We start from the raw sequence: 24,239 nt of genomic DNA, 5'->3' as shown, positions 1-24,239 counted from the left end.
TCCCAAGTGTTATCATAATAGATCTGGAGGGCTATATCGTCAAAAAGTCTCTGTAACAGTCAGAAACAAGTAATCACTATTATAGTTCTCAAAACGAAGTCCGCAAAAACCTATTATTATCAACTAACTTACCCAATGTCTGTATCATTGAGTCATGACGCTCTTCCACCAAAACGTCCCCCTCCTGTTAAAAGAGGAGACGAATAAAGTATACAAACCAATCTATATGACATCGTCAAAAAAACGGGCCACAAGTAACAATCCACACACGCATACATTCGGATCGGCAGCAAATATCCACGCTGCTCTTTGGCGTTCTGCGTAGGCGCCATATTAGAAAGCCTATTCTAATATGGCGCCTACGCAGAACGCCAAAGAGGAGCGTGGATATTTGCTGCCGATCCGAAGATATGCGTGTGTGGATTGTTACTTGTGGCCCGATTTTTTGACAATGTCATATAGATTGGTTTGTATACTTTTATTCGGGGGTGTAAAGCGCTGGCCGTGCGACCGGAGTCGGACCCTTTCATCCGAGTCGGACTCCCTCTCGCGCTGACGGTGGCATGAACAACGCTGGAGGCCCCTGAGACTAGCTCTCCTCTGCCACTCTGAAGAGAAACGGGCGGACTCCATTTTGGTGCGTCTTCCCGCAGTGGACGGCCGGTTCTCACAGTAAACGTGGAGTGCTCTCTCCCTGTGCTGTCCCCGAGTTGTGCTCGGAGCTCCCCCGGTGGCTACACCCTTGCTTCATTGACTTATGTGGTCACCCCCGTCTCGCCACTACTTGCCTGCAGTGGAGATGAACATGGCGCCTGTTCTTCCTGCCGAGACGCGGGCTGACCCTGGGTATATAGTGCCTGCGTGCCCCTGTGCCCCTGTGCCATTGACAGTACCGAGGGAGCAGCGGGATAGTGAGAACCGGTGTTTGACTCGTAGTGACCCGACCTGTGGAGATGTCCTGGCTGCCCTCGTGGAGTTGAAAGTGGCAATGCGGAGCACTGCCCGGGCGCTGGCCCGGAGGCTCGATGAGGCAATGACTGACACGGGACAGTCCCGGCTGGAGGATCCCCCGCCGCCCCTGCTTTCTCCTGGAGGGGAAACAATGTTGCCGAGCGAAGGGACGGTGGTGAGGCGTTCTCATGGTTACAATGTAACATGTCTACTCATCGACGAGGATACAGTTGCGGAGACGCCCTTCACTTTGGAGGCTATGACTTTGCCCACGAACTATCTATCGAGACCCAGCTCTTCACTTTCCTTGCCAAATGTTACCCTCGCTGCATTTATCACTGGAGCTTCTGTGGCACGTTACTACTGTGTTTGGGACCCTGCGGCACGATGCGTCTTCATTGTTCCCTTTCCTCGTAAGCGGCCATCTTGCTTCTTTGTCCTGGTTGAAGGTGACTCGCAGCAATGGACAAGCCTGGAACACTTCTGCCGGTCCGGACAGGGGTGATGGCTTGCCCGTTGTCGCTTTGGTTGGATCGGCTGGCGGAGACCTGGACTGACACACATTTTGCAATATTGGCTGAGTAGTCTTTAATGTCCTGTTTTTTGCTACACGTCGCTGTCGATCTCTCCTGATGTCTACTACGTTTGCTGGGGGGAGGACTAGTGCTGTGCTGCGGTACTGGGTGTTATTGATTCAGGTCCACCGGGTTTACAGTTTTCTGACATTGTGTTGTATATGGCGCAGGATATAATGGGGGCGAGGGAGACCGGGAGTTCGGTTGTTGGGTGGGCTCCTCCCCGCGGGCTCCTCCCCGCTTTTTCCTTTTCCTGGGAGTAGTTGGGTAGTATACTCTTCTTTCTCTCCCTGGTCTTATGTGAATTGTGTTTCTTTTTCTCTTTCTTTTTCCCTTTTCTTTCTTCTTCTCAATTTCTCTTCTCTTACTACATTTCGGGTTTTTTGGGGAGATGAAACACTCTGCTAGGGGGGGGGGTAGGCCGTAGCCTCTGCATGTGTGTAGGGTGGGGGGGTACATTTTAGTTGGTGTTTATTTCTATGGTGCCTTTTGTTATTATATAATTTTGTCTTTCCTAGGCCCGTGTTAGGCAGACTGGGGGATGGGTGGTGGCGCGGTGTTGGTTCGGATGTTGCGTCCTCTCTTGGGGTGTGCGTACTGTGTGACCGTCCTCTGGCTGGAACTTGCATGTTGCGAGCAGCACTGATTGATCCGGGTGTTTGTTGTCAAGTCCCACCTACATGGACCTAGTTTTCTTTTTCTTGCTTGTATTAGTGCGGAGTAGTACGACCTGACCTTAATTGTCGCGATGAAAACCTTAAATTAACCTTCACTGATCCTGAGACATGGTAATATGGTATTTACAGTGTAATCCATTTAATGCTTGCCTATAACGAAAGATTTTACTGTGTCGCCGTAAAGTCGCATTGATGCTCAAATGTTATCGTGGCCGGCCGGAAGGTTGTAGGCCCGTATTTGTTCTGACTTGATGCACAATAAAGGTTTTCAAAAAAAGAAAAAAAAGAAAATGATATTGTTTAAAACTTCTTGTTTATACTTTTAGGATTATTAATTAATAATTGAATAAACAAATATTGATATTGATAGATACACATTTCCGACCAACCTCTAGGTGGGAAAATTATAATAGACTGTGAATCTAAAATGATTAATTCAGCAAAACTGACTAGTCTCTCGACTCCCCCTTTGTCTTTAGGGGCTTGCGTTCAGTAATACCTCTAAATAAGGGCAATTTACATACCATTTGACTTTTTCAATGGGAGACTCAGTCTCTTCATAATGATTTCAAATGTTTTTTAAGCTGTGTGCATGACTCATTTCATTGAGCAAAATGTGTAATAAGAAAAGATGGTTCTCTGAAAGCTCTGGGGCCCAATTCACAAAGGTTTGAGATTTACACATACTTTTACTCCTTCACCTGTGTATAAATATTTCATAAACGGAATTAATGCTGAGATGTACTCCTAGTAGTAGGTGTAGCTGTCCCCAGACCGGTATATGAGGAGGTGGGGGCTAACTGCAACTCAAAAAACAACTGTAAAATGTCTATAAGTAAATTTAGGTGAATATTTTTGGCACAAATCGGTCAAATGTAGTTCTAAATGCTGTAGACGGAGATCTCCACCCATGTTTTGTAGGACTGTAAATTGAAATAACAGGGAACAGGTATCATTTGAGGAAAATAATACACCCCTTAACAAACATCACAACTGGGGGTGCAAAAATCCTAAAGCCTGGGCTACGAGATGTTGTGGAGCCAACCATCAGGCATAGTTGAATTGTTGTGTGTGTCTGTGCATTTATGTGTTTTCAGATATGCAATAAGTTATGATGTGTCTTCGGGTGTGTATAGAGTATGGTTAGATGTCAGATGAGTCATTTGTTATAAAACATTGATTAATATGTTACCTGTTTGCAATTTTTTAAGTATGTGCATCTGTTATTCTACATTTTTGTGATGTGATTTGTTTTAGTGTCTGAAAGTCTAAATTCACATGACCATTTTTATATTCCATTTCTTTATTTTATGTTTTACTACTTTTTGAAACATTTTTTTAAAAAATTGGTATAGGTGTCTGCTTGGTCTAAAGTCATATGTCTATTTTTCCTTTAATTTCTTTTCCCCAAGGTTACATCTAAAATCTTGAACTATATATACACAGTTGTAAACACTCCCAGTGCAGAAGTACACACTTAGAATACTGGGCCAGCTAGTGTGTAGATCTACATCAATACCTTTGAGAACTGTTTTTGTGAGTATGTGAAGTAATAAATACTAAGCATGGGCGGAAAATCCGTTCCGCTCGCGGATTTTGCGGATTTTCGGTAAATTTGCAATCCAGGAACGGATTGGGACAAAAGTTCAAGCTGACTTTTGTAACTCTTTTAGAATGGCGCCGGCAAGCTGCCAGAGCCATTCTAAAATAGTTACAAAAGTCAGCTTCAACAGGAAGCTCTAATAGATAAAGTAAAGCAGGTGCTACTCAAATTCAGTTACACAATCATTAATCACCCCAAACTTGGGGTGATTAATGATTGTGTAACTTAATTTGACCTTCAACTGCAGCACCTGCTTTACTTTATCTATTAGTGCTTCCTGTTGAAGCTATTTCTAGCTATTTTAGAATGGCGCTGGCAGCTTGCCGGCACCATTCTAAGTGGGGCTGAGGGCAGAAGGGCACAAAAGTGGGACAGAGGGCAGAAGGGGACAAACAATGAGTGGGGCAGAGGGCAGAAGGGCACAGAAACGAGTGGTACAGAGGGCAGATGGGCATAAAAAACGAGAGGGTGTCAGTGATTAACCAAGCAAAAAAAAAGCCTGCGAAAACGCAAAGCGCCTCGCGAACACCCATGAACACGCAAAGCGCCTTGCGAACACCCGCGAACACGCAAAAATAAAAAAATCTGCGAATTCGCGAATTTTGCGGATTGCGAATTCGCAAATCCGCAAATTCACGGATTGCGAATTTGCAAAATTCGCCCTTGCTTAATAAATACTACAGGAGTAGGAGTACCAGAGGAGTAGTACTACACATACTTGTCAAGGCTTTTGTGAATCACAACCCTGGGCTTTCTGCTGGTACGAATTAAACTGACAAAGTCTTATTAGTAACATTCACAGTAGATGATAGTTGGGGTGTATTGTGCTTGGGTAACAGTAATCTAACTCATTCCTGTTGTAGAAGTATTTTTATGAATTAGAAAAATAATGCCTAATTTTAATGTGCTTAAGTGAGCTTGACTAGGCCAAAGTAGTCCTGCATTGACATCTTTTCATGTTTGGGGAAATAATTGTGCAGTTTACTTGATGTGAACAAGCTTTTTACAAGTGCATATGTTCTGTGCGCTTTTCAACTTCACACAATTTGCAAAATGGAAGTTTCATTAATGGGGCTGTGTGATGTGCATGATATAATTGCATTCATAGTCCTAGTCAAAATACTTTATTCGGTTTTACAAATAGCAAACCATAAAAGTGATATTTCAACAATAAAAAGGACAATTATATGATTAAAAATATGTACGTTAAACTTGTGCAAGTAATAAAACAGTTCCTTTGTATATTAATACAAAACAAGTTAAAAATCTTGCATCCCAGAAGTGCAAACATAAGTCTAAAATGTAGTTGATACCATGACTACGGTACAAGGTTCCATTAGTTTGGGAGGCTTTTTCTCAGTCTCAATGTATTTTTTTAAAAAAACAACCACAAATAAAGTGCTTTCTGGGCTCAACATTTGCAGGAAGCAAAGAGCCAGACGAACCTGGGTGAAATTCATTTTTTTTTAAAACAGGTTTTAAAAAGAGTCTACGGGGAACATCATAATAATGGCAAAAGAACATAAAGTGCATTAGGTCCTGTGGAGATGAAACATCGCAGCCACAGGGCGGCAAGACCTGCCCTTTATGACTTCCCTTTGGGACAGCAAGTAGAAGGTGATAAAGGTTAAACCTGAATCTGGTTAACAGAAACCGCTCATGAGATGAAATAGGCCATGTTAGATAAGGTTCCAGCGAGGGGGCGGTTTTAAGTAACATGAAGTTACGAACACTAGGTATAACCAGTTCTGCACCTTCTCTGTTAAATTTTTGCCATAGGGAAAAGGTTTTATTAACATAGACCACATCCTCGATGGTAATCGTTTCAGGGTTTAAAAAGAGATCCAGTCGTCCAAGGTCGTTAAAGCAGGATTTCAAATATTGTAGCCAGGGAATTTTAAGCATGTTATCCAGAGTCAGGGTCTCATTAAGTAGCTGGTGATTTAGTGTAAGATCTTTATTTAACCAGCCTTTTAACCAAAAAAGCAGAGGGTGGATAGCTAACGTGTCGCTGATGAATGGGAGTTTAGTTTCTTCATGAACGAATACATTTGAGGTTCCTTTTGGTACTCCCAATAATTGTTTAAAAAAATTATTCTCTGCCACCTGGATGCCCTTCACTGCTGTATATCCCCATAGCTCACTGCCATAGCTGCCAATTGCGACACTTTTTGCCTGGTACTACCTAGCACAATTGTATTAATGTTCTTTCTTCATGATGAAGCCATGCTCAGAATGTTCTTGTCTATGTAGGATTCAGGATTCTTTCTCAATACTTTTTTTGTGGACCATTCATTAACTAAGCTGTCTATTATATTTGTGTATTATATAAACATGATGATATTGCCTTTATTTTCTATGTGTACCCCATTCAATAATATGCAGTGAAGTAGGTGTTCCCATGTACTAGAATGGATATTGACTAATGTCACGATAGACTGCTAGACCAACCCTGTCTGACCATTAGAAGTATTTACATTTGTGTGGCTTTTCTATCTAAAACCCTATGAAAGATCACATTTTTGGGAGATGCGCCAGACATGTTTGCACTGGCTTTGAATGCTGGCTCTATGCCAGTTTGTCTGTTGATTTATACTTGGACTTACTTGGGCTTCTAAATTGAGCAGACTCTGCACTAGTCTGTGTGAAGGGCCAACCCTTACCTCCAGGGGGCGGCGAACCAATGTGGACTCCCATACTTTCGGAACTACTCCTCTCTCTATCTCCCCACAGGCGCCGACGGTAACACCGGTACATGGCGGACAGGAACTGACCCTTCGTGACCCCGGAAGTGTGGCGGGTACTGAAGGACCGGAAGTGACCACACCTGACCCCAGAAGTCATTCTACTGGATTCCGACCGGATGGTAGAAAAGCCGACGACTCGGAGGACTCAGGGTTCCCAGCAGCGGACTCGTGGCAGGAGTTAGCAGCACGCGAAGAATCAGCAGCGGAAAGCGGAGAAGAAAGGAAGAGCCGAAAAGAAGAAGACGAAGAAGACGTCTGGTGTGAGGACTGGTGGCGTCCTCAGGAGGTGGCTGGAGAGCGGCCGTAACTCGGAGGAGAGTTACGGCGGGGCACGTGAGTACCTTGTTACCTTTCTCCGTGTTTCCCCTTTGTAGTAGTGTACATAGCGTCAATAGTCTCCCGAACCACACTCACTGTAAAAACGTGCACCAACACTGTATAGAACTGCGCACTGTTTCCCCCTCCCAACCACACTCTCTACCCGCTACCGATTTTCCTCTCTCTCTACCTACCCTACCACCCTCCCTCACGACCGTTTCAAACCCCTCTCACTTCCCGGTGCTGGTGACAGTATTACGAGGTTCGTTGTCCTCTGGACTAACCGCCCTGTCTCTTTCTATTTACCTCCGAGGGGCACACCGTTACCTACACCACGGAAAGACAACCTCAGACCAGCAGCGGACATCCTACCGACGACGCATCCCCGGAACCTCATCCCTACACCCGTACCTGGACTTCCACCCGGACCACCGTACTTCCTAGACTAACTTTCTGTATAATCAATAAAGTTCTCGATAATCATAGCGCACTTCATACGGCCTCCACGCCTGTTATTCCGTCCCGCCCTAACCCCCACTCCACAGTCTGTTAATTCATTTTATACTTAGACTTTTCACTATGTCAGTCTGTTTATTTTGCTTAAACCTGGTTCTTGTTATTGACTTACTTTAAAGACTGGTGTTGTGCTAGCCCTTTCACAGATGATGACTTTGACTAATTTGATTAAGCTAATTCATAATTTAGTAACTAAGTACTAGTTGTCTCTGTAACAATTTTAATGTTAAATTAAACCAATAAGGTTTAACCTTCAAATTATTTTAATTATTATTTGAATTTGCACTAAGAGTTATGGAAAATCAAAGGATCTTATGAAGACTCAGACACTCTCCATCCTATACATTGACCCTCCAAATAACTTGAATTAGAGTAGTGACAATATGGATAGGACTATATTTCCGCAGGGTGGAGTACATTGCTAGACAGTCATGCAACCTTCCTCAAATGATTTTTCCTCCAACATCAATTGGAATATTCAGCTTTCAAATGCTTCCTCCCCAGTTTTGTCATATTTAACATAACTGGTCCTGCTCTATCAAATTACTCATGACAGTGGTGTAGGGTGACCATAAGATTACAACCACAGCTACACCTGACATTGTCAACAAACTATTCTGTGTTAGGGGCAGACTCACAAAAAACAGTTACCCATCTCAACCTTATTGATTTTTTCAACATACCCCATTAATTCCTTGAGCTGTCAGTAAGGAGTTCCTCATGTCTACACACTCAGACATATCATTCCCTCATTAAATTGCATAGTAGGCTCTTTCCACACTGACTATTTAGAGACACAGCGCCAACTTTGATATATATATTTTACTAAATATAAATGAATATTCTTTGGAATGGAAAAAATATGACATGGGACAAAATAGGTATTAATATTAGATAAAACAATGCTCTCTGCAGGTCTCCAAAATATAACTTTATGAAAAACAGTCACAAAATGTTTATAGGAATAAAATTTGGTAGGATGTTGCGATCGACCATTATATAAAGGCAGAAACAGCAGCCAATATATAATGTATTGGATCAAAAGACGTGTCCCTGTATGAGGTAATGAGCATTAACAGTGAAATATGGTCACAGCAACTAGAAGTAAACAAAGAATAAAAATGCTGCTAATGGGCAGACAATTAACTTATAAGGTACACTTGTAGAAAGAAGATGGACAATAATAAACAGGAGCATTATTTGACAAAGGGACAAGAGGCGAAGAAGGCTAAACAATTTAGTAGTCACAGTTGCAATCCTAGGCAACATGGATTCTGAGACTCAATCTCCCATGTCTCTGAATGCTACTTACTTTGTGCAGCTGGATTGCGGAGAAAATCCAGAACTCCCTGGGAATGGGCCAAAGGAGCTGGCTGGGCTCAAGAGTTGAGGACTCTGAGAACGAGAAGACGACTCAGAAGAGGTGCTTTCCAGGTATCTACCTAAAGGAGAGATCGGCAGGGAAAATCAGATTCTCTCAAAGTACTCAGAACCTAACTATAACAATATAACTATACACACGCACACGTACACACACACACATACTCATGCATTCATGTGCAAGCAAACACGCATAAAAGGAGATTTATGCTTAGGAGTTATTTCGAAGTAATGAGGTCAAAACCCATTTTAGGCGTCTGTGATTCTTGAGCATCTATTCGATATGCCTCACTTAAGAGAACAAAGAAATAGAGTAACAATGCATAATTTGATATTATCATAAGATTTGTATTGGACTCACAGAAGCCCAAATGTGGGTACTTCACACTGAGAATGTGTAAAGCCATACCCTGATAAATCCTGTGTTCCTGTGAAAACATATCAGGCACGCCTCCGATCCTAGATTTATAAAACCTTTGGATGACGAATGTTGAGAGTCTTTTTGGGTTGAAGTTATAATTGAGATCTTTAACGTGAAAATCAAGTGGCTATGGGAACAATTCCAGATCATAAAAAAACATGAATAAGGCATAATGTATTAAATTCAATTTGATGTTTAATTGGTATCCAATGTAGGGTCGTACATGCTACTTAGATAGATGTCCTTTTTCTGAGCCCCCAAAATAACTCTTACTGCATAGTTTTGAACCTGTTGCAATTGTTTGAGAGTCAAATCTGGGAACCCTGGATACAAAAGATCACAACAATCAATTTTTGAATAAATACATGAGGTTATGACCCGTTTATGCAAATTATTTTGTAAGGAAACGAAAGCTTTTTCCAAAATCTTTAATTGGTTATTTCGAGATAATGAGGCCAAAACACATTTTAGGCATCTGTGATTCTTGAGCATCTATTCTAGATGCCTCACTTAAGAGAACAAAGAAATAGAGTAACACTGCATAATTTGATATTATTAGAAGATTTGTATTGGACTCACAGAAGCCCAAATGTTGGTACTTCAAGCTGAGCATGTGTAAAGCCATACCCTGATAAATCCTGTGTTCCTGTGAAAACATATCAGGCACGCCTCCGATCCTAGATTTGTAAAACCTTTGGATGACGAATGTTAAGAGTCTTTTTGGGTTGAATTTTTAATTGAGATCTTTAACGTGAAAATCAAGTGGCTATGGAACAATTCCAGATCATAAAAAACCATGAATAAGGCATAAAGTATTAAATTCAATTTGATGTTTATTTGGTATCCAATGTAGGGCTGTACATGCTACTGAGATAGATGCCCTTTTCCTGAGCCCCAAGATAATTCTTACTGCATAGTTTTGAGCCTGTTGCAAATGTTTGAGAGTCAAATCTGGGAACCCTGTATACAAAAGATCACAACAATCAATTTTTGAATGAATACATGAGGTATGCAGATTATTTTGGAAGGAAACCAAACGCTTTTTCCAAAGTCTTTAATTGGAAAAAAGATTAGGGAGTAAGTGTATTTATCTGGAAATGCATTGATAATTGAAAATTCAAGGAAACCCCCAGGGAAGTCACATTTAGTTTAGGAGAGATTGCTTGACCAAGTTCAATTGGCGAGAGATCCCCATCCCATCTTTCTTGGTATGAACCTACCTATAAAAGCTTGGTCTTATTATCACTCAATGTTGGGGAAACTTGAGACATTCAAGTCTGAATAGCCAGTAGGCACCTTGGCACTAGTTTTGACTGCAGGGCCTTGCTCCAACCCGAATATTACTTGTGCGTCCCTCACAGGAAAGCATGGTACTCTGACATGGAGATAAAACTGATCGAGGCATCAGATATCAATATACTAGCCAAAGTGACTAGGCTATATTTATGCAGAAAAGCTTGGGGCTATAATATATGCCCCCTTCCCTGTCTCCGATCGCAGGCAGTTGCTTATTCATCATGTCAGTATTGGCATTCCAGCACTTCTCTTTGTTGTCAGTGTTCTGCAAGTTAACACTGCAGAGAGAAGCAAGAATGGAATATATATATATATATCCCAAAACAATCTTCTTTCAAAGATAGAGTGAAACACACTCACAAATTGTCAAGTTCCCAAGTATTCAGTCTTTTAATTCATAAGGTATCTGGAGACAACCGACGTGTTTCGCTATGCTAGATAGCTTGATCACGGTTACATGGTTGCAAACAATTTTAGACAATAAAAACAGTTTCCCACATCATGTGATTACTGACCAAGCAAAACTCCATACCTGATGTATTATGGGAGATGTAGTAATTCTTTATATTTTAAGTGCCTATTTACATTTGGAGTTGTAGTATTTACATTTATTTTAGGATATTACTTCCAATTCTACAAAGGTTTTAATACTTATTAATGTCACTCGGCCCATTAAGATTGGTGTGGTAGATGAGTACACATCTAAAGATCTTTCGTTATTTTGCCGCAATTGGCAGAAAAACAGTGCGCACTGTTTATTTGTACCCTATCAGAGAAGAGGACAGATATTCCACTATCTCATTTGTCACCCACACGTTGTTCGTGATGGAATTTCTTTTAATTGGATTTAATTTTATTTTAATTTAATTGAAATTAAATTGAAGTTTTTAGATTTGGATCGAGCCCTCTAGTGGGCCTAACTAGATGGTATCAATTCGATATTCTCCTTTTTAGGGGCTCATTACCACTTCAAATATTAAATATTAAATACCAGGTGCAATTTTTAATGGATCTTAAGTTTATTTTAACCATAATAAAATTGGGAATGATTTTATAACCCTTTATATCTAACAACCTCCTACCAATACAGGTATGAATTAATTTTCTCATATATCAATTTACCAATCATAAGTGCACATACAGTTCCTCACTCTGGTTCAGACCAAAGGGAGTTAAGGTCCTGAAATTCAGGATTTGTCTGGACTCTCGCTGTCGCAATTTCATCTCTCGATTACCCCCCCTCTCATTCAGGGGAATCGTCTCAAGAGCCCAGCAAGTAAGTTGTTTCCAGTCACCTTCATAGTCCATCTCCATGTGTTTAGCGCCCACATTGCTGCGATCCTTGTTGACTGTGGCACGACTCGTGATCAAGGGAGTGTATCCTGAAACGCGTAGAGTGTGCTTGCCGGTCCTTTGTGCAATAAACTTGGATTGCTGATAAAGAACTCCACTGTGTCCATGACTGCTGTTTTTAAGAAAGAAAAAACAGCCTTGGTGTTTGATAAAAGAGGGTGCCTGCCTCGTTACGGACCGCTGTCTGCAAGTGGCTGGGGTGCATGTGTTTTGCCATTAGCCAGTCTTGGCTGACCCCTTTATGGGTCTGTATGCATCATTATGTGCACGGGCGTGTGCGCTGAAGGACCTAGACATTTGTTTTGTTCTGCTGGGGTGTACAGTTGCCCAATCTTGGCGCCTGGTAGCTTCCATGTTTTGAGGCACCCTTGCCCAGGCAGTTTTGATTCTAATTTAAGAATTTTCCGAACAAAAGTGCTTAAAAATAATTCTTAAAAAAATGTGGCAAACATGCAGTTTGGTCAAAGTTTGCTAGAACAAGCACTTGGTGCCACCAGCATGGTTTCTAAACACCACAAATAACTGGTGTTAGTGCCCGTCTGTACACAAGTCTGCTTCAACCCAGGGCTGGCAGCCCTGTCAACCTTCCATTAAACCTTAAGAATCCTCAAATGTCAGCTCCTCTCCGTCTCTGTGTGGCTTTAAAAACAACAATGCCCTTGAGATGAACTGAAGCCAGGCCCTCGCCACACAGGTACCGACCCCATATGACAATTCCCTGCCCCCGTTTCTTATTTTCAAAGGGGTCTGGTGATGAGGGGTGTCAGCGCCACTAACTGCATGCAAAAATTGCCGTTGGTCACGCTGTGAATGAATGCAGGGCCGCTCACATGGGACAGCTGCCCCAGCCAAGACTAGGGGCATCTTGGGTTCAGGCGATTTTAAGCTGTGTGTCCGGTTAACCATGCCTCACAAAAGCAGCAGGTGAAAGGTGTGGAATCTAAATATATTTTGACTGAGAAAGGAGGTGATAAGTAGTCAAATTCCGCAATCTCCACTTGACCAAACTGTGTGATCTTGGGCAAGCGATGTTCCTGGTCTTCCCAAATCAAGAGCAATTAAAATCACCACAGTCTCAAATTCCTCTTCAGAAAATGGATATTTACATTTAAAGAGGGCAGTTTACTGCCAGCTGTCTTTGTACAGTCCAACAGAAAGCAAATAAAACATGGCTGACAAATTCAAAGTGTCAAACAGGGCAGCATGGGTTGGGGTTCAGAGATATGCTCTCTGCAGATACCTAAGGTATCCCCAAATAAACTGTGGCTAGGTAATCGTTCAACAAAATAAATGCAAGCAATTCTGGCAAGTTTACCTCACAGTGCCTCAAAAGAATGACACCGCAATTTGTGCCAGCAATGACCCCACCACGCCCACCACATCCTGTATTTGTGATTTGCTCTTAATCAGACAGCATACACCAGGCTGTTCTATGTACAAAACCTGAAGCTTGGGTAGCTTCTGCTATAAGAAAAAATGTTCCCTGCAACACATGGTTTGCTTATATTATTAATGTTGAAAGGACACCTCAACACCTAAAATGCATGGGTTCTGGTGACCATGGCTTAACTAAAAGCCCCCTCCCCCTTTCTCCAAGACTAAACATGAACAAAATCTCTAACCACCCAAATCAAACATCAAACACACACACGCTGTCAACCAACGGAGCTCCAGTTTGATCGCTCCCTTTACGAGCTCTGAAAAAAGGGTGCCCTTGCTCTCGACTTCGGGGTGCACCCCAGGTGTGGTAGGTTTTTCTATAAGACAGGATCTAATTTGTAGCTTTTGATGGAAGCATCATTTAGCAGCAGTCAGTCCTACAGCCAAGCACATCATCCTTGGACTACAGTTAGAACTCAGCAGGCACTGAGCCCGCTGCATGCCACCATTGCTGTTTACTTGTCTACAGTCCCTGGCAGCGGACTAGAAGGGGCAGCACCAGATATGTGTTCTATAGAAGAGCGTCACAAATAAGCTGGAACCAGAGGCGTGAAATGCATTGGGTTGGCAGTGTAAAAAGGAGAACTTATTGGCTGATTGTAACAATTAGACAAGTGATAAAGCTCACAAGCTCATGCATGACATAGGCAGTTACATCGGGGGGGGGGACACAGTCACCAAAATGATAGAGACTGTACTCATATTCACGACCCAGACGATGTATAAAAAGATTATAACAGGGAAGCAATTCAACCTACCCAGCAGGGCCGTTACTTTCTACCATTTCGCAAGACTACGCCGCCGCCTATGTATGTATGTTTTGACACGACAAGGGAAACCCAAAAGGAATCACACTAGGGTCCTTGGGCAGTAGACTATTTTACAGAACAGGGGACCCTAGACATTGAGGATCAAATAAATAATAGACATATACTTAATAGTATATATGACCTCTGCCCAGCCGGACAGGTTTTTTTAATTATGCAATTTTTTTTATGTTACTCCGTATAAATGACAGTTATACAAAAGTGGGCACAGCCTGTGACCCACAAGAAACAAGGACAAAACAAGTGACACAAATAATTATGTAGAAACGCTCAAAAGCGGTCTGTACTCATTCCTTGGTAATACAGACTAGTTTACAATCACAGCAACCCATTGTTGTTCAGAAATTATGAAGTCAAATCAACATATGGTGCATTTAGGTCGACGACGTTTCGATGCAATTACACAATACTTGCATCATCATCAGGACAAAAAATAATATGTCATGTTTGTCTTGGAAATTGATTACAATCACAAAGCCTCGTGATTGTTCAGAATGGCTCCATAGTAAGCATTCCGCACAGCGTTAGCCAAATGGTTTCGTTTTCCGTGAGAAATAATAGATGGTTATTTCGGCCGTTCAATGCGATTGGTCCTGGTTAGTACTTCATATGAGGGATAATCTGTTGCAGCATGATGGCTGGACGGGGGGATTCTGGCGGCGATCGCCGCCAGAATCCCCCAGTCCAGCCATCATGCTGCAACAGATTATCCCTCATATGAAGTACTAACCAGGACCAATCGCATTGAACGGCCGAAATAACCATCTATTATTTCTCACGGAAAACGAAACCATTTGGCTAACGCTGTGCGGATTGCTTACTATGGAGCCATTCTGAACAATCACGAGGCTTTGTGATTGTAATCAATTTCCAAGACAAACATGACATATTATTTTTTGTCCTGATGATGATGCAAGTATTGTGTAATTGCATCGAAACGTCGTCGACCTAAATGCACCATATGTTGATTTGACTTCATAATTTCTGAACAACAATGGGTTGCTGTGATTGTAAACTAGTCTGTATTACCAAGGAATGAGTACAGACCGCTTTTGAGCGTTTCTACATAATTGTTTGTGTCACTTGTTTTGTCCTTGTTTCTTGTGGGTCACAGGCTGTGCCCACTTTTGTATAACTGTCATTTATACGGAGTAACATAAAAAAAATTGCATAATTAAAAAAACCTGTCCGGCTGGGCAGAGGTCATATATACTATTAAGTATATGCCTATGTATGTATGTCAGTTCAAGAGCACCTGCTTGTACATGCTGCCCAGTGCGCAAGGCACCCTAGCATAGTGGTGTGTGGAACAGGCCAGCGATACTGTGGATCCCCAGGGCCGTCAATCTTGTAGCGCAGGAAAGTGCTACCAATGATGGCCCTAGGCATCATTTTTGGCCAGTCCCCGAGGGGTGCTTTTTCTGTAGCAGCTAGTGACGGTGACTGGCATCATCCTCTCTCTTGGCGCGCGGGGGAGGGACTGTGTGTGTCGGCTGCTCTGGTACCTTGGTGAATTGATTACTGCTACCACACAGTCCTGTCCTGTTATTTCCTCTGAGCTCCCGCTTTGAGACTCCAGAACGGAGTCTCACTCTCTGGATGGACCGACGGAATGGAGTAATACTAGTCACGCTCACGCAGTGTCTGTCAGACTCAGAGACCGGCCTGTATGCACTGGGCCTGGCGTGTGTGCTCTGTGGCCTGGCCCCGCGGGTGCAGCCCGGCCCCAGCCTTTCCTTGAATAGATTGAGAATCTGATCAAGAAAGACCTACCACTGCTGGTGAAAAGCACGCCCCCTGCCCTAATTTAAGTGAGTGAAATAACATTTTTACCTCTCCGTCAAGGCTATACAGCATCAGTAAGAACTGGTCTGGGTTGAAATGTATGCCACAGAGGGTGTGTGCACTGCCCAATGCGTACCTGGCCGGGTGCAGCCAACCTAATATGTAAGCTAGTGCTAGCACCACTTATGAAAGATATAGATTTCCCTATATCTAACGTCACTGCACTTTAAACCTATAGGTCACCCGTAACGCAAGCCTTTACAATCATAAAGGCAGGGTGCTTGGTTCTAAGTGTGAGGGTGCCCCTTCATGGGCAGGACTACCCTACAGCCTTCGGAGTCCATTCTCCCGGGTTGTAAGTGAGACACCATATAACATATAGAGGGGCACCACAGCATTACCCGATGACCATCAAGAAACTGTCTATAACGAACCTTGTCATGTTTGGTGTCAAACATGTTGGAATCATACCTCCCACACCATAAGCGGTGTAGGAGGTATGATTCCAAACACTGTAAAGGCCCTCTGTTAGGTCCTCCGTGCTCCCGGTAGCAGTTTTCTAGACAAAGACAGCACAAAATGGCTGCTGCCAACTAGAGACATGATCGTGCCCTCCTACTGCTGAGCCAAGTTCAAGCAGGGGAAAGCAGAACAATAAGTATCCTGTCACAGGGAGGTGTGACCACCTCCCAGACAGGGTTTAATGTATGAGGGCAGGGTTGGAGCGCTTGCCAGTGCTACTCACAAATCATCCCAACCCTTTCCTTAGGGTACTTAAGGGCTTACCTGATGGTGGGTCTCTAGATTCGTTATGGACACAATTCAATTCAGACACTACTTCAACTTCGACTGGCTGGACACTCTGGACTTTGCTGGATTTCACTCTGGGCATCAAGGCTGCAACCTGGGAGACTCCTGCTGCTCCTGATCTCTTCGCCCTGCTTGTCTGCTGCAATGTCCATGCCTGTGCTCCATACAGGAGGCCTGTGGGCATCTAAGACGGTTTACTGGCACTACATCGATGTAAAAAATATAAACAAAAAAAAATCGACTCCTATACTTAAACAGGTAAGTACAAAAATATTGACTAAAAAATATCGACGTGAAAAATATAGATGTATACAATATCGACTTTATATCAATATAAAATAAAACAATATATATAACATATTTAATATTATATATGATTTAACAAAATAAAATAAATGTAAAATACATTTTAATGAAATATAACAAATACATTTAATAAAAATATAAAGACACAAACATAATTATGTATACATATATTTACTTTAAAACAATTAATAAACTATTATTTTTAATTTATCTTAAAGGTTTAAACTAAGAGACAAAATAATAAATGTTAATGATTTTTAAAAAATCGCTAATAAATTAAAACATTAAACTATTAAAAACTATTCAAACTTAAATTTCACAATACAATCAGTGCAACAGTAGGGAAAGTGTTGGATAGCAAACGGGTAAAAAATAACTATTCCCACTCCACTGAGTGCAAAGGTAGGGTAAGTGTTGGATAGCTGAGGAATTCAATTTACTATTCCAACTCCAGTGAGTGCAACAGTAGGAAAATTGTTGGATAGCGGAGGGGTAAATATTACTATTCCCACTCCAGTGAGTGCAACAGTAGGAAAGTACTGGATAGCGGAGGGGTAAACATTACTATTCCCACTCCAGTGAGTGCAACAGTAGGGAAAGTGTTGGATAGGATTGGGGCAAAAATGACTATTCCCACTCCAAAGAGTGCAACAGTAGAGAAAATGTTGGATAGTGGAGGGGTAAAAATGTGCATTCCCACTCCGGTGAGTGGGGGAATGTATAGTGACAGTGAGTTGGAGAGGTTGGAGCCACATCTGGAGCCTATCCTGCCTCTAGAATCACTTCATTTTAATGCTGCTGAGGTTCAGGAAGCTATTCTTGCCACAGCAGGGGGAAAGGCATCTGACCCTGATGGGGTAGCAGCTGATCTGTATAAGGCAGATCCCTTGGTATTGGCTGTAATACTGGCGCAGGTTTTTAATGCTGCTACTACTTGGGATTTTCCCCCATCATGGGCAAAGGCCATTATCATCCCAATGTTTAAAAACGGTGCTAGGGATGATCCTGCCTGTTACAAACCTCTGTCACTTTTGGACTCTCCTGTCAAAATTAAGGGTAAGGTCACCCTGACGCGGCTTTCATCATGGTTAGAAAATGTTAATGTCATTAGCGACTTGTAGTATGGGTTCAGGCATGGGAGAGGCACACTGAATCAATGTAGAAATGTAAGCCTGGTCAGGAAGTATACCATAGCACAGAGGGGCATACTGCACATGGGATTTATGGATCTAACTTCAGCTTATGATCGAGTAAATCATTTAAAACTGTGGTGGAGACTGGGGAATTTGGGCATGGAACTGAGTCTGGTATTCTTTTTACACTATGCCCACAATAATACAATGGCAGCAGTAAGATTCAAGAATGACGGTAGTTTAATGGACCCCTGGGAGGTCAAACTAGGGGTATAACAAGGGTGCATTATGGCACCCCTACTGTTTACACTCTACATAAATAAACTGGGAGAGCAGCTTATAGGCAGTACTCAAGATATCCCAAGAGCTGGATCCAAATTGGTGCCAGCATTACTGTACGCAGATGATGCTGTCTTGTTCGCTAGGACCGCCATAGGTCTCCAAAATCTTTTAAATGTTTTTATTGATTTTATGGAATCATTAAATCTAGCTACCAATTTTACAAAGTCACATACTATGACAATGGGCAGCAAGAAGGCCGCTAGGACAACGTTTTTCTGCAAAGGGATGAAATTGGCGAAAGTGCCCACTTTTCCATATCAGGGAGTGTTATTTGATGATAAAGGGACCTGGGCTGCACAAAGGCAATTAGAAAAGAACACTTGGCTAGAGCAGTTGGGGCTGTATGGGATTTTGCCAAAGATTGGGGTTCAAACCAATAGCTGCCATACTGAAGTTTATAAAGAGAAATGTATCCCTATGGCGACATATGGGTGCGATGTATGGGGTTATAAGGATGTGAGGGATATTCAGGGGGTCAAGACTAAATTCATGTGGGGCCTCCTGGCTCTCCTCTCTAGTACCTTGCCTTTATTTTACATGAGGAACTTGGCCTGGGTTACATCTCGGACTGTATTGCTGCTGCACCACTGATGTGTTGGATGAGGATCTGGTCAAGTATTGCTCCCACCTTGAATCAGATGGTCATCATTTATTGTATTGCCCTTGACGGGGCTCTACAAATTCCATGGTTAAAATATATCAGGGGGCAATTGACATTGCTGGGTTAATATTATTATTATTATTGCATTTATTGAGCGCACAGCTACCCGGAGGTTTCCCGGCGCTTGCCTTGGGAACCCGTCCTGGCTTTTCCCTGTGAGATAGCCCCTACAGGGCATCCCCAAGGTGAAAGCCAGGCATCCGGCCGCAGGGGGGCCGTTGTGGAGATTAAGCAAGCTTAATGCCCAGAGTTGCAGAGTGAGAACCCATGATTAGAGCAGGCACCGAAGCGAGAATTATCGAGTCCGTGGACATTTGAGCTCAAGACCCTGCCGCGTCGGGAATTGAACCCTGGTCCCGGGTTCGACCTCAGCTTCTGGGTCTGCCTGCTCTACACCGTGAGCCACACTTCTCCACTGGGTTGCTCAGATATGTATAGTAAACCAAGATTGTTAGGACAGGCAGCGATCAAGGATATTAAAATAAAGTTTTTAGGCAGGTGGCAGGTGACCAGGGAGGGCCTAGAATTAGCCCCAAATCTACAACCCTATCTGTCACTAGTAACAAACATACAACCTTGTTTTGTTTTAACTAGATTCCAGCTGAACCAGGTACCCAGGTTCTTAGCCTTTCTAAAAGGTTTCTCACAGCCAGGTACTATAGAACATTGCTCCTGTGACAATTTTTTCGGAACAGGACACTTTGCATTTTAACTTATTTTTGTGAATTTTATACCCCCTTCGCAAGAAATTTATAATACCGCTACTGAGAGAGGCAAATTTTGTTCAAGTAAGGCCTGCTTTGTTATTTTCACAAATGCTACCCTTCTTCTGTAATGTGCTTTGGGGTAGCAAGCTTTCTGCTAGGAGCAATGAGATTCAGGAAGAAGATGTCCCTGGAGTAGCTGCAAAATAACCATCTTAAATCTGTCTATAATATTATGTATTTCTTAAGCACCTCTTTTACTTTATCATGGGGATATTTGTCAAGCAACTTTTACTATAGTATTTTATTTGCTGAAAGTATTTAAATGTATTGATATTTGGATGTTATTATATAATGTGTTCTTTTTTAATTGGACCCAGGTGATTAATTATTGTGTATGTAATATGTGTATGATGAGGACACTTCTAACGGACATGTATATTACACTCTCTTTTTTAATGTATCGTTGGTCCTTTGAAAGGTGTTCAAATGTTTTAACGGTGTGCTTTTATGTCTTTCATTAGCCGAATAAAGTATTTTTGACTTGCCTTAAGTGCAACAGTGGGGAAAGTGTTGGATGGTTGAGGGGTAAAACATACTATTCCCACTCCACTGAGTGCAACAGTAGAGAAAGTGTTGGATAGTAGAGGGGTAAAAATTACTATTCCAACTCTACTGAGTGCAACAGTAGGGAAATTGTTATATAGCGGATGGGTAAAAATTACTATTCCAACTCCAATGATTGCAACAGTAGGGATAGTGTTGGATAGCGGAAACACAAAAATTACTATTCACACTCAAACAGTTAGAAAAAAATAAAAAATATTAAAATAAAAAATGATACAAATAAATAAACAATATTTAAAAAAGGAAAATCAAATACAATAAATATATAAAAAAGAAAATATATTATAAGAATTAATTACATAGAACAAAAACCTACAAATAATATATCAAATCAAATAAATAAATTCATTAAAAAAAGAATTTTTTTAAACTAGAAAATATTTACAAACAAAAAAATAATTAGTACATAAATGTAAACTTTCTTCCATAATTAACATAATTATTAATCAATAAAAAATATCTAATTAATTTAAAAAAACATAATAATCATTAATTAACTACACACACTTAAACACTATAATATCCTCACACCTATATTAAACTATTAAATAATAAAACACAATTAAGCATACTTTTAAATTAAAAACGATTACTAGTAACAACTATTTATAAAGTAATTGAAATGTATCTAAAACTCACCCTTTAAAAGTAAAAACACAAAACAATTACAATACCCAAAATAAATATAAACTATTAACAATACTTAACTATATAATAATTAAATACAAATGACGTCCCACCCTTTACTCCTATAAACTCCACGCTACACACCTAAAATTAACTACACAATTACCATAATTGATTACCAATTAATTAATTAAACTTAATTAATATCCAATTATTAATTCATCAATTACAAATAACTTACCTCCCACCCTTTACACCTATAAACACCACAACACACCTGAAATTAATTGCACAATTACCATAATTAATTACCAATTATTAATTCATACATTTAAAAATAAATTACTTCCAACCCTCTCCACCTGTAAACACCACAACACACACCTAAAGTTAATTACACAATTACCATAATTAATTACTGTTAGACTCGGCGGTCTCTAGTTGGCAGAGGTATACACTTCTGACAAATAGGGACTCACCTCCTCTAGTCAGGGCAAGCGGATCACACACTTAGATAACCCCTGCTCACCCCCTCGGTAGCTTGGCAAAGCAGATAGGCTTATCTCAGAGGCAGTGCGTTAAGCATTTACGACCACATACAGTAATAAAGTGAAGACACTACAAATGGACACGACACAGTAGTATTATAAAAATACGATTGTTTTTTATAAGGCTTAGCACAAGACCAGATGACGACAAAAATATACCGCAATCTTAATAAATACTCTTGGAAGGAAAAATAATAGTTCAAATGGTGTTTCTTCTTACCACAAAGTCTTTAGTAACAAAAGCAACTCTTCTCCTTTAGATCACAGTTCTTGGCAACAATGTAACCCACACGGGAGTCACATGACGTTGAGGCAAAGTTAATCCAAAGGTTCGGCGTCGTCTGCGAGGAGCGCTACGTCGAGCCCGGAGTCACACGGACCCCCGACAACACAGTACCTTAGGAAAATGAAGCACACGATGATCAGCGGCGTCGAGCAATCCGGCGTCGCGTCTTCGGTGTCGATCAGGCCTCAGTAGTCATCGATGTCGATGATGATGTTGCAAGAGTGAGCAGCGCTCACGGCGTCGAGAGGGCTCGAAGTCGATGCGATCAGCGGCAGTGCAGACACGAGGTCACTTGGCGCTGGAGCCGAACTCACTACTCACTGGCGTTGCTAGTGGCATCGATCGGGCCCGGCGTCCGGCGTCAAGGAAGCCGGACACTGGAGCCGTACTCATGATGTCAAGCTGGATTCAGCGTCGTCCGTCGGCGAAGAGATTGCTGGATTCTTTCAGAGGTGCTGGATTCTCAGATTCCAGCGACAAGCACTTTCAGCAACGGTAAAGTCCTTTAGCCCTGTTACTTCAACAGGAGGCTGGCACTCTTCCAGCCCTTGGAGATTTCCTTGGCAAAGTTCGAGAGTACACACTCAGTTCCTCTCTCCTGGTTCCTTGGCAAAAATAAAGAAGCGACTGCAGGATTCCCCCCAGCAAACAGCACTCTGGCAGAAGGGGTAGGCAAGTCCTTGGATCAGCAGGCTTCTTGTCCTTGGTTCGGGGTTCCTTGTCAGAATTGATCTAAAGTCTTGGTTCAGGGGTCCTTCTCTTATACCCCTTTTCGGCTTTGATCCCTTTGTCCATGCAGGGGAACTCCCCCTCATTCCGGGTCTGTGGTGGGTGTAGCCAGGTGGTGACACCTGGCCGATTCACGGTGCAGGGCTAGGTCCTCAGACGCCCAGCAGGAGGTGGAGCCAGTATTGTCACTGGCAGGAGCAGAGCTATCCTTCGCTCGGCAGGAGGTAGAGCCAACATTGTATCGGGCAGGGCCAGCTATCAAGAGCTACTCTTCCCCTACTCTCAAGGCAAATGCACCACTCACCCCATACTGACTTATTCAGAACTCTGGAGCCACCCAGCCCCTGTCACACACACACCAAACCAGCAGAAACCAGAAATAGTTAGACAAGAAAATAGTCACTTCCTAAAAGTGCAATTTTCAAACCCAGAGTCCAAAAACCATCCACTCAAACGGATGCGTTATCAAACCCGGAGTTCAGGGATACCAAACTCGACATTGTACCATGCTCCCCGAGCCAGCTAGGATCCTACCATTAATAATCCCGGCAGCCCATTCTAACTAATGGAGAACAGGCGACCTTACGATAGTGAAGTACGAACATGGCGGTAGTTCACTATTAGGACATGCCAACCTCGTCAGGCTTGTCCTACCTTATACTTACAATGCACCCTGCCCTCGGGCCTACCATAGGAGTGACTAATATGAAGTTAAGGGAAGGTTTGGAGGACTGGCAAGTAGGCGTACTAGCGCAGCCCACGTGACAGTACGAGACTGCACGTAGGTCTTGCAATGACAGACCTGTAGACATACTTTTACTAGGCCGCTCGTGTGGGTGGCACAACACGTGCTGCAAGCCCACTAGCGGCATTTGTATTTACAAGCCCCGGCACTCCGCGTGCACTAGACTAGGGACTGACAGTAAACCAAATAAGCCACACATGGAATTCAATCAATACAGTAATTTAACATAGGGAGAACTTGCACCGCGGCACTGATCAGCAGTGGCACAGCGCCCAGAGCGATATACCAGCAAAAACATCGTAAACATAGGAAGCAGACAGAAAAAATGGAGGAGAGACTCAAGCCAATGATGTCAGGTCTAACACGTGTCCCCTCCAGCTGAAATGTGGGGAGAACTACCCTTAACCTAGGGAGTCCTCATCACTAAGGCGGAAAAAAACTGGACAGACCATCAGCATTGGCGTGATCTGTACCAGGACGGTGGTCCACCGTAAAGTCCATCCCCTGTAGGGAAATGGACCACCTCAACAGTTTCGGATTCTCACCTCTCATCTGCATCAACCATCTGAGGGGCCTGTGGTCTGTCTGAACCCGAAAGTCAGTCCAAAACAGGTAGGGTCTTAGCTTCTTCGGTGCCCAGACCACAGCAAATGCTTCTCGCTCTATCGCACTCCACCTCTTTTCCCTGGGAAGTAACCTCCTACTGATGAAGGCTACGGGTAAGTCTCGGCCCTCTTCATTCACCTGAGCTAGAACAGCCCCCACGCCATGCTCTGAAGCGTCCGTCTGGACAACAAATTCTTTAGAAAAGTCGGGTGCCTGGAGTATGGGT

At 42.4% G+C, this 24,239-nt stretch overlaps 1 protein-coding gene across 1 annotated transcript in view; it reads right to left on the bottom strand.

The window, feature by feature from the left end:
- The window catches only part of LOC147685423 (syntaxin-binding protein 4-like), a 986,001-nt gene that overhangs the window by 819,467 nt on the left and 142,295 nt on the right, over positions 1 to 24,239 (bottom strand). The window contains exon 6 of the mRNA XM_086939786.1: positions 8,700 to 8,829. Within this exon, the coding sequence (XP_086795912.1) occupies positions 8,700 to 8,829 (130 nt within the window). The remainder of the gene's footprint in view (positions 1 to 8,699; positions 8,830 to 24,239) is intronic.

This window comes from Lissotriton vulgaris, chromosome 10, assembly GCF_964263255.1.
Source record: "Lissotriton vulgaris chromosome 10, aLisVul1.2, whole genome shotgun sequence".
In the NCBI taxonomy this organism is placed as follows: Eukaryota; Metazoa; Chordata; class Amphibia; order Caudata; family Salamandridae; genus Lissotriton; species Lissotriton vulgaris.
This window is presented reverse-complemented; position numbering and strand designations above follow the sequence as displayed.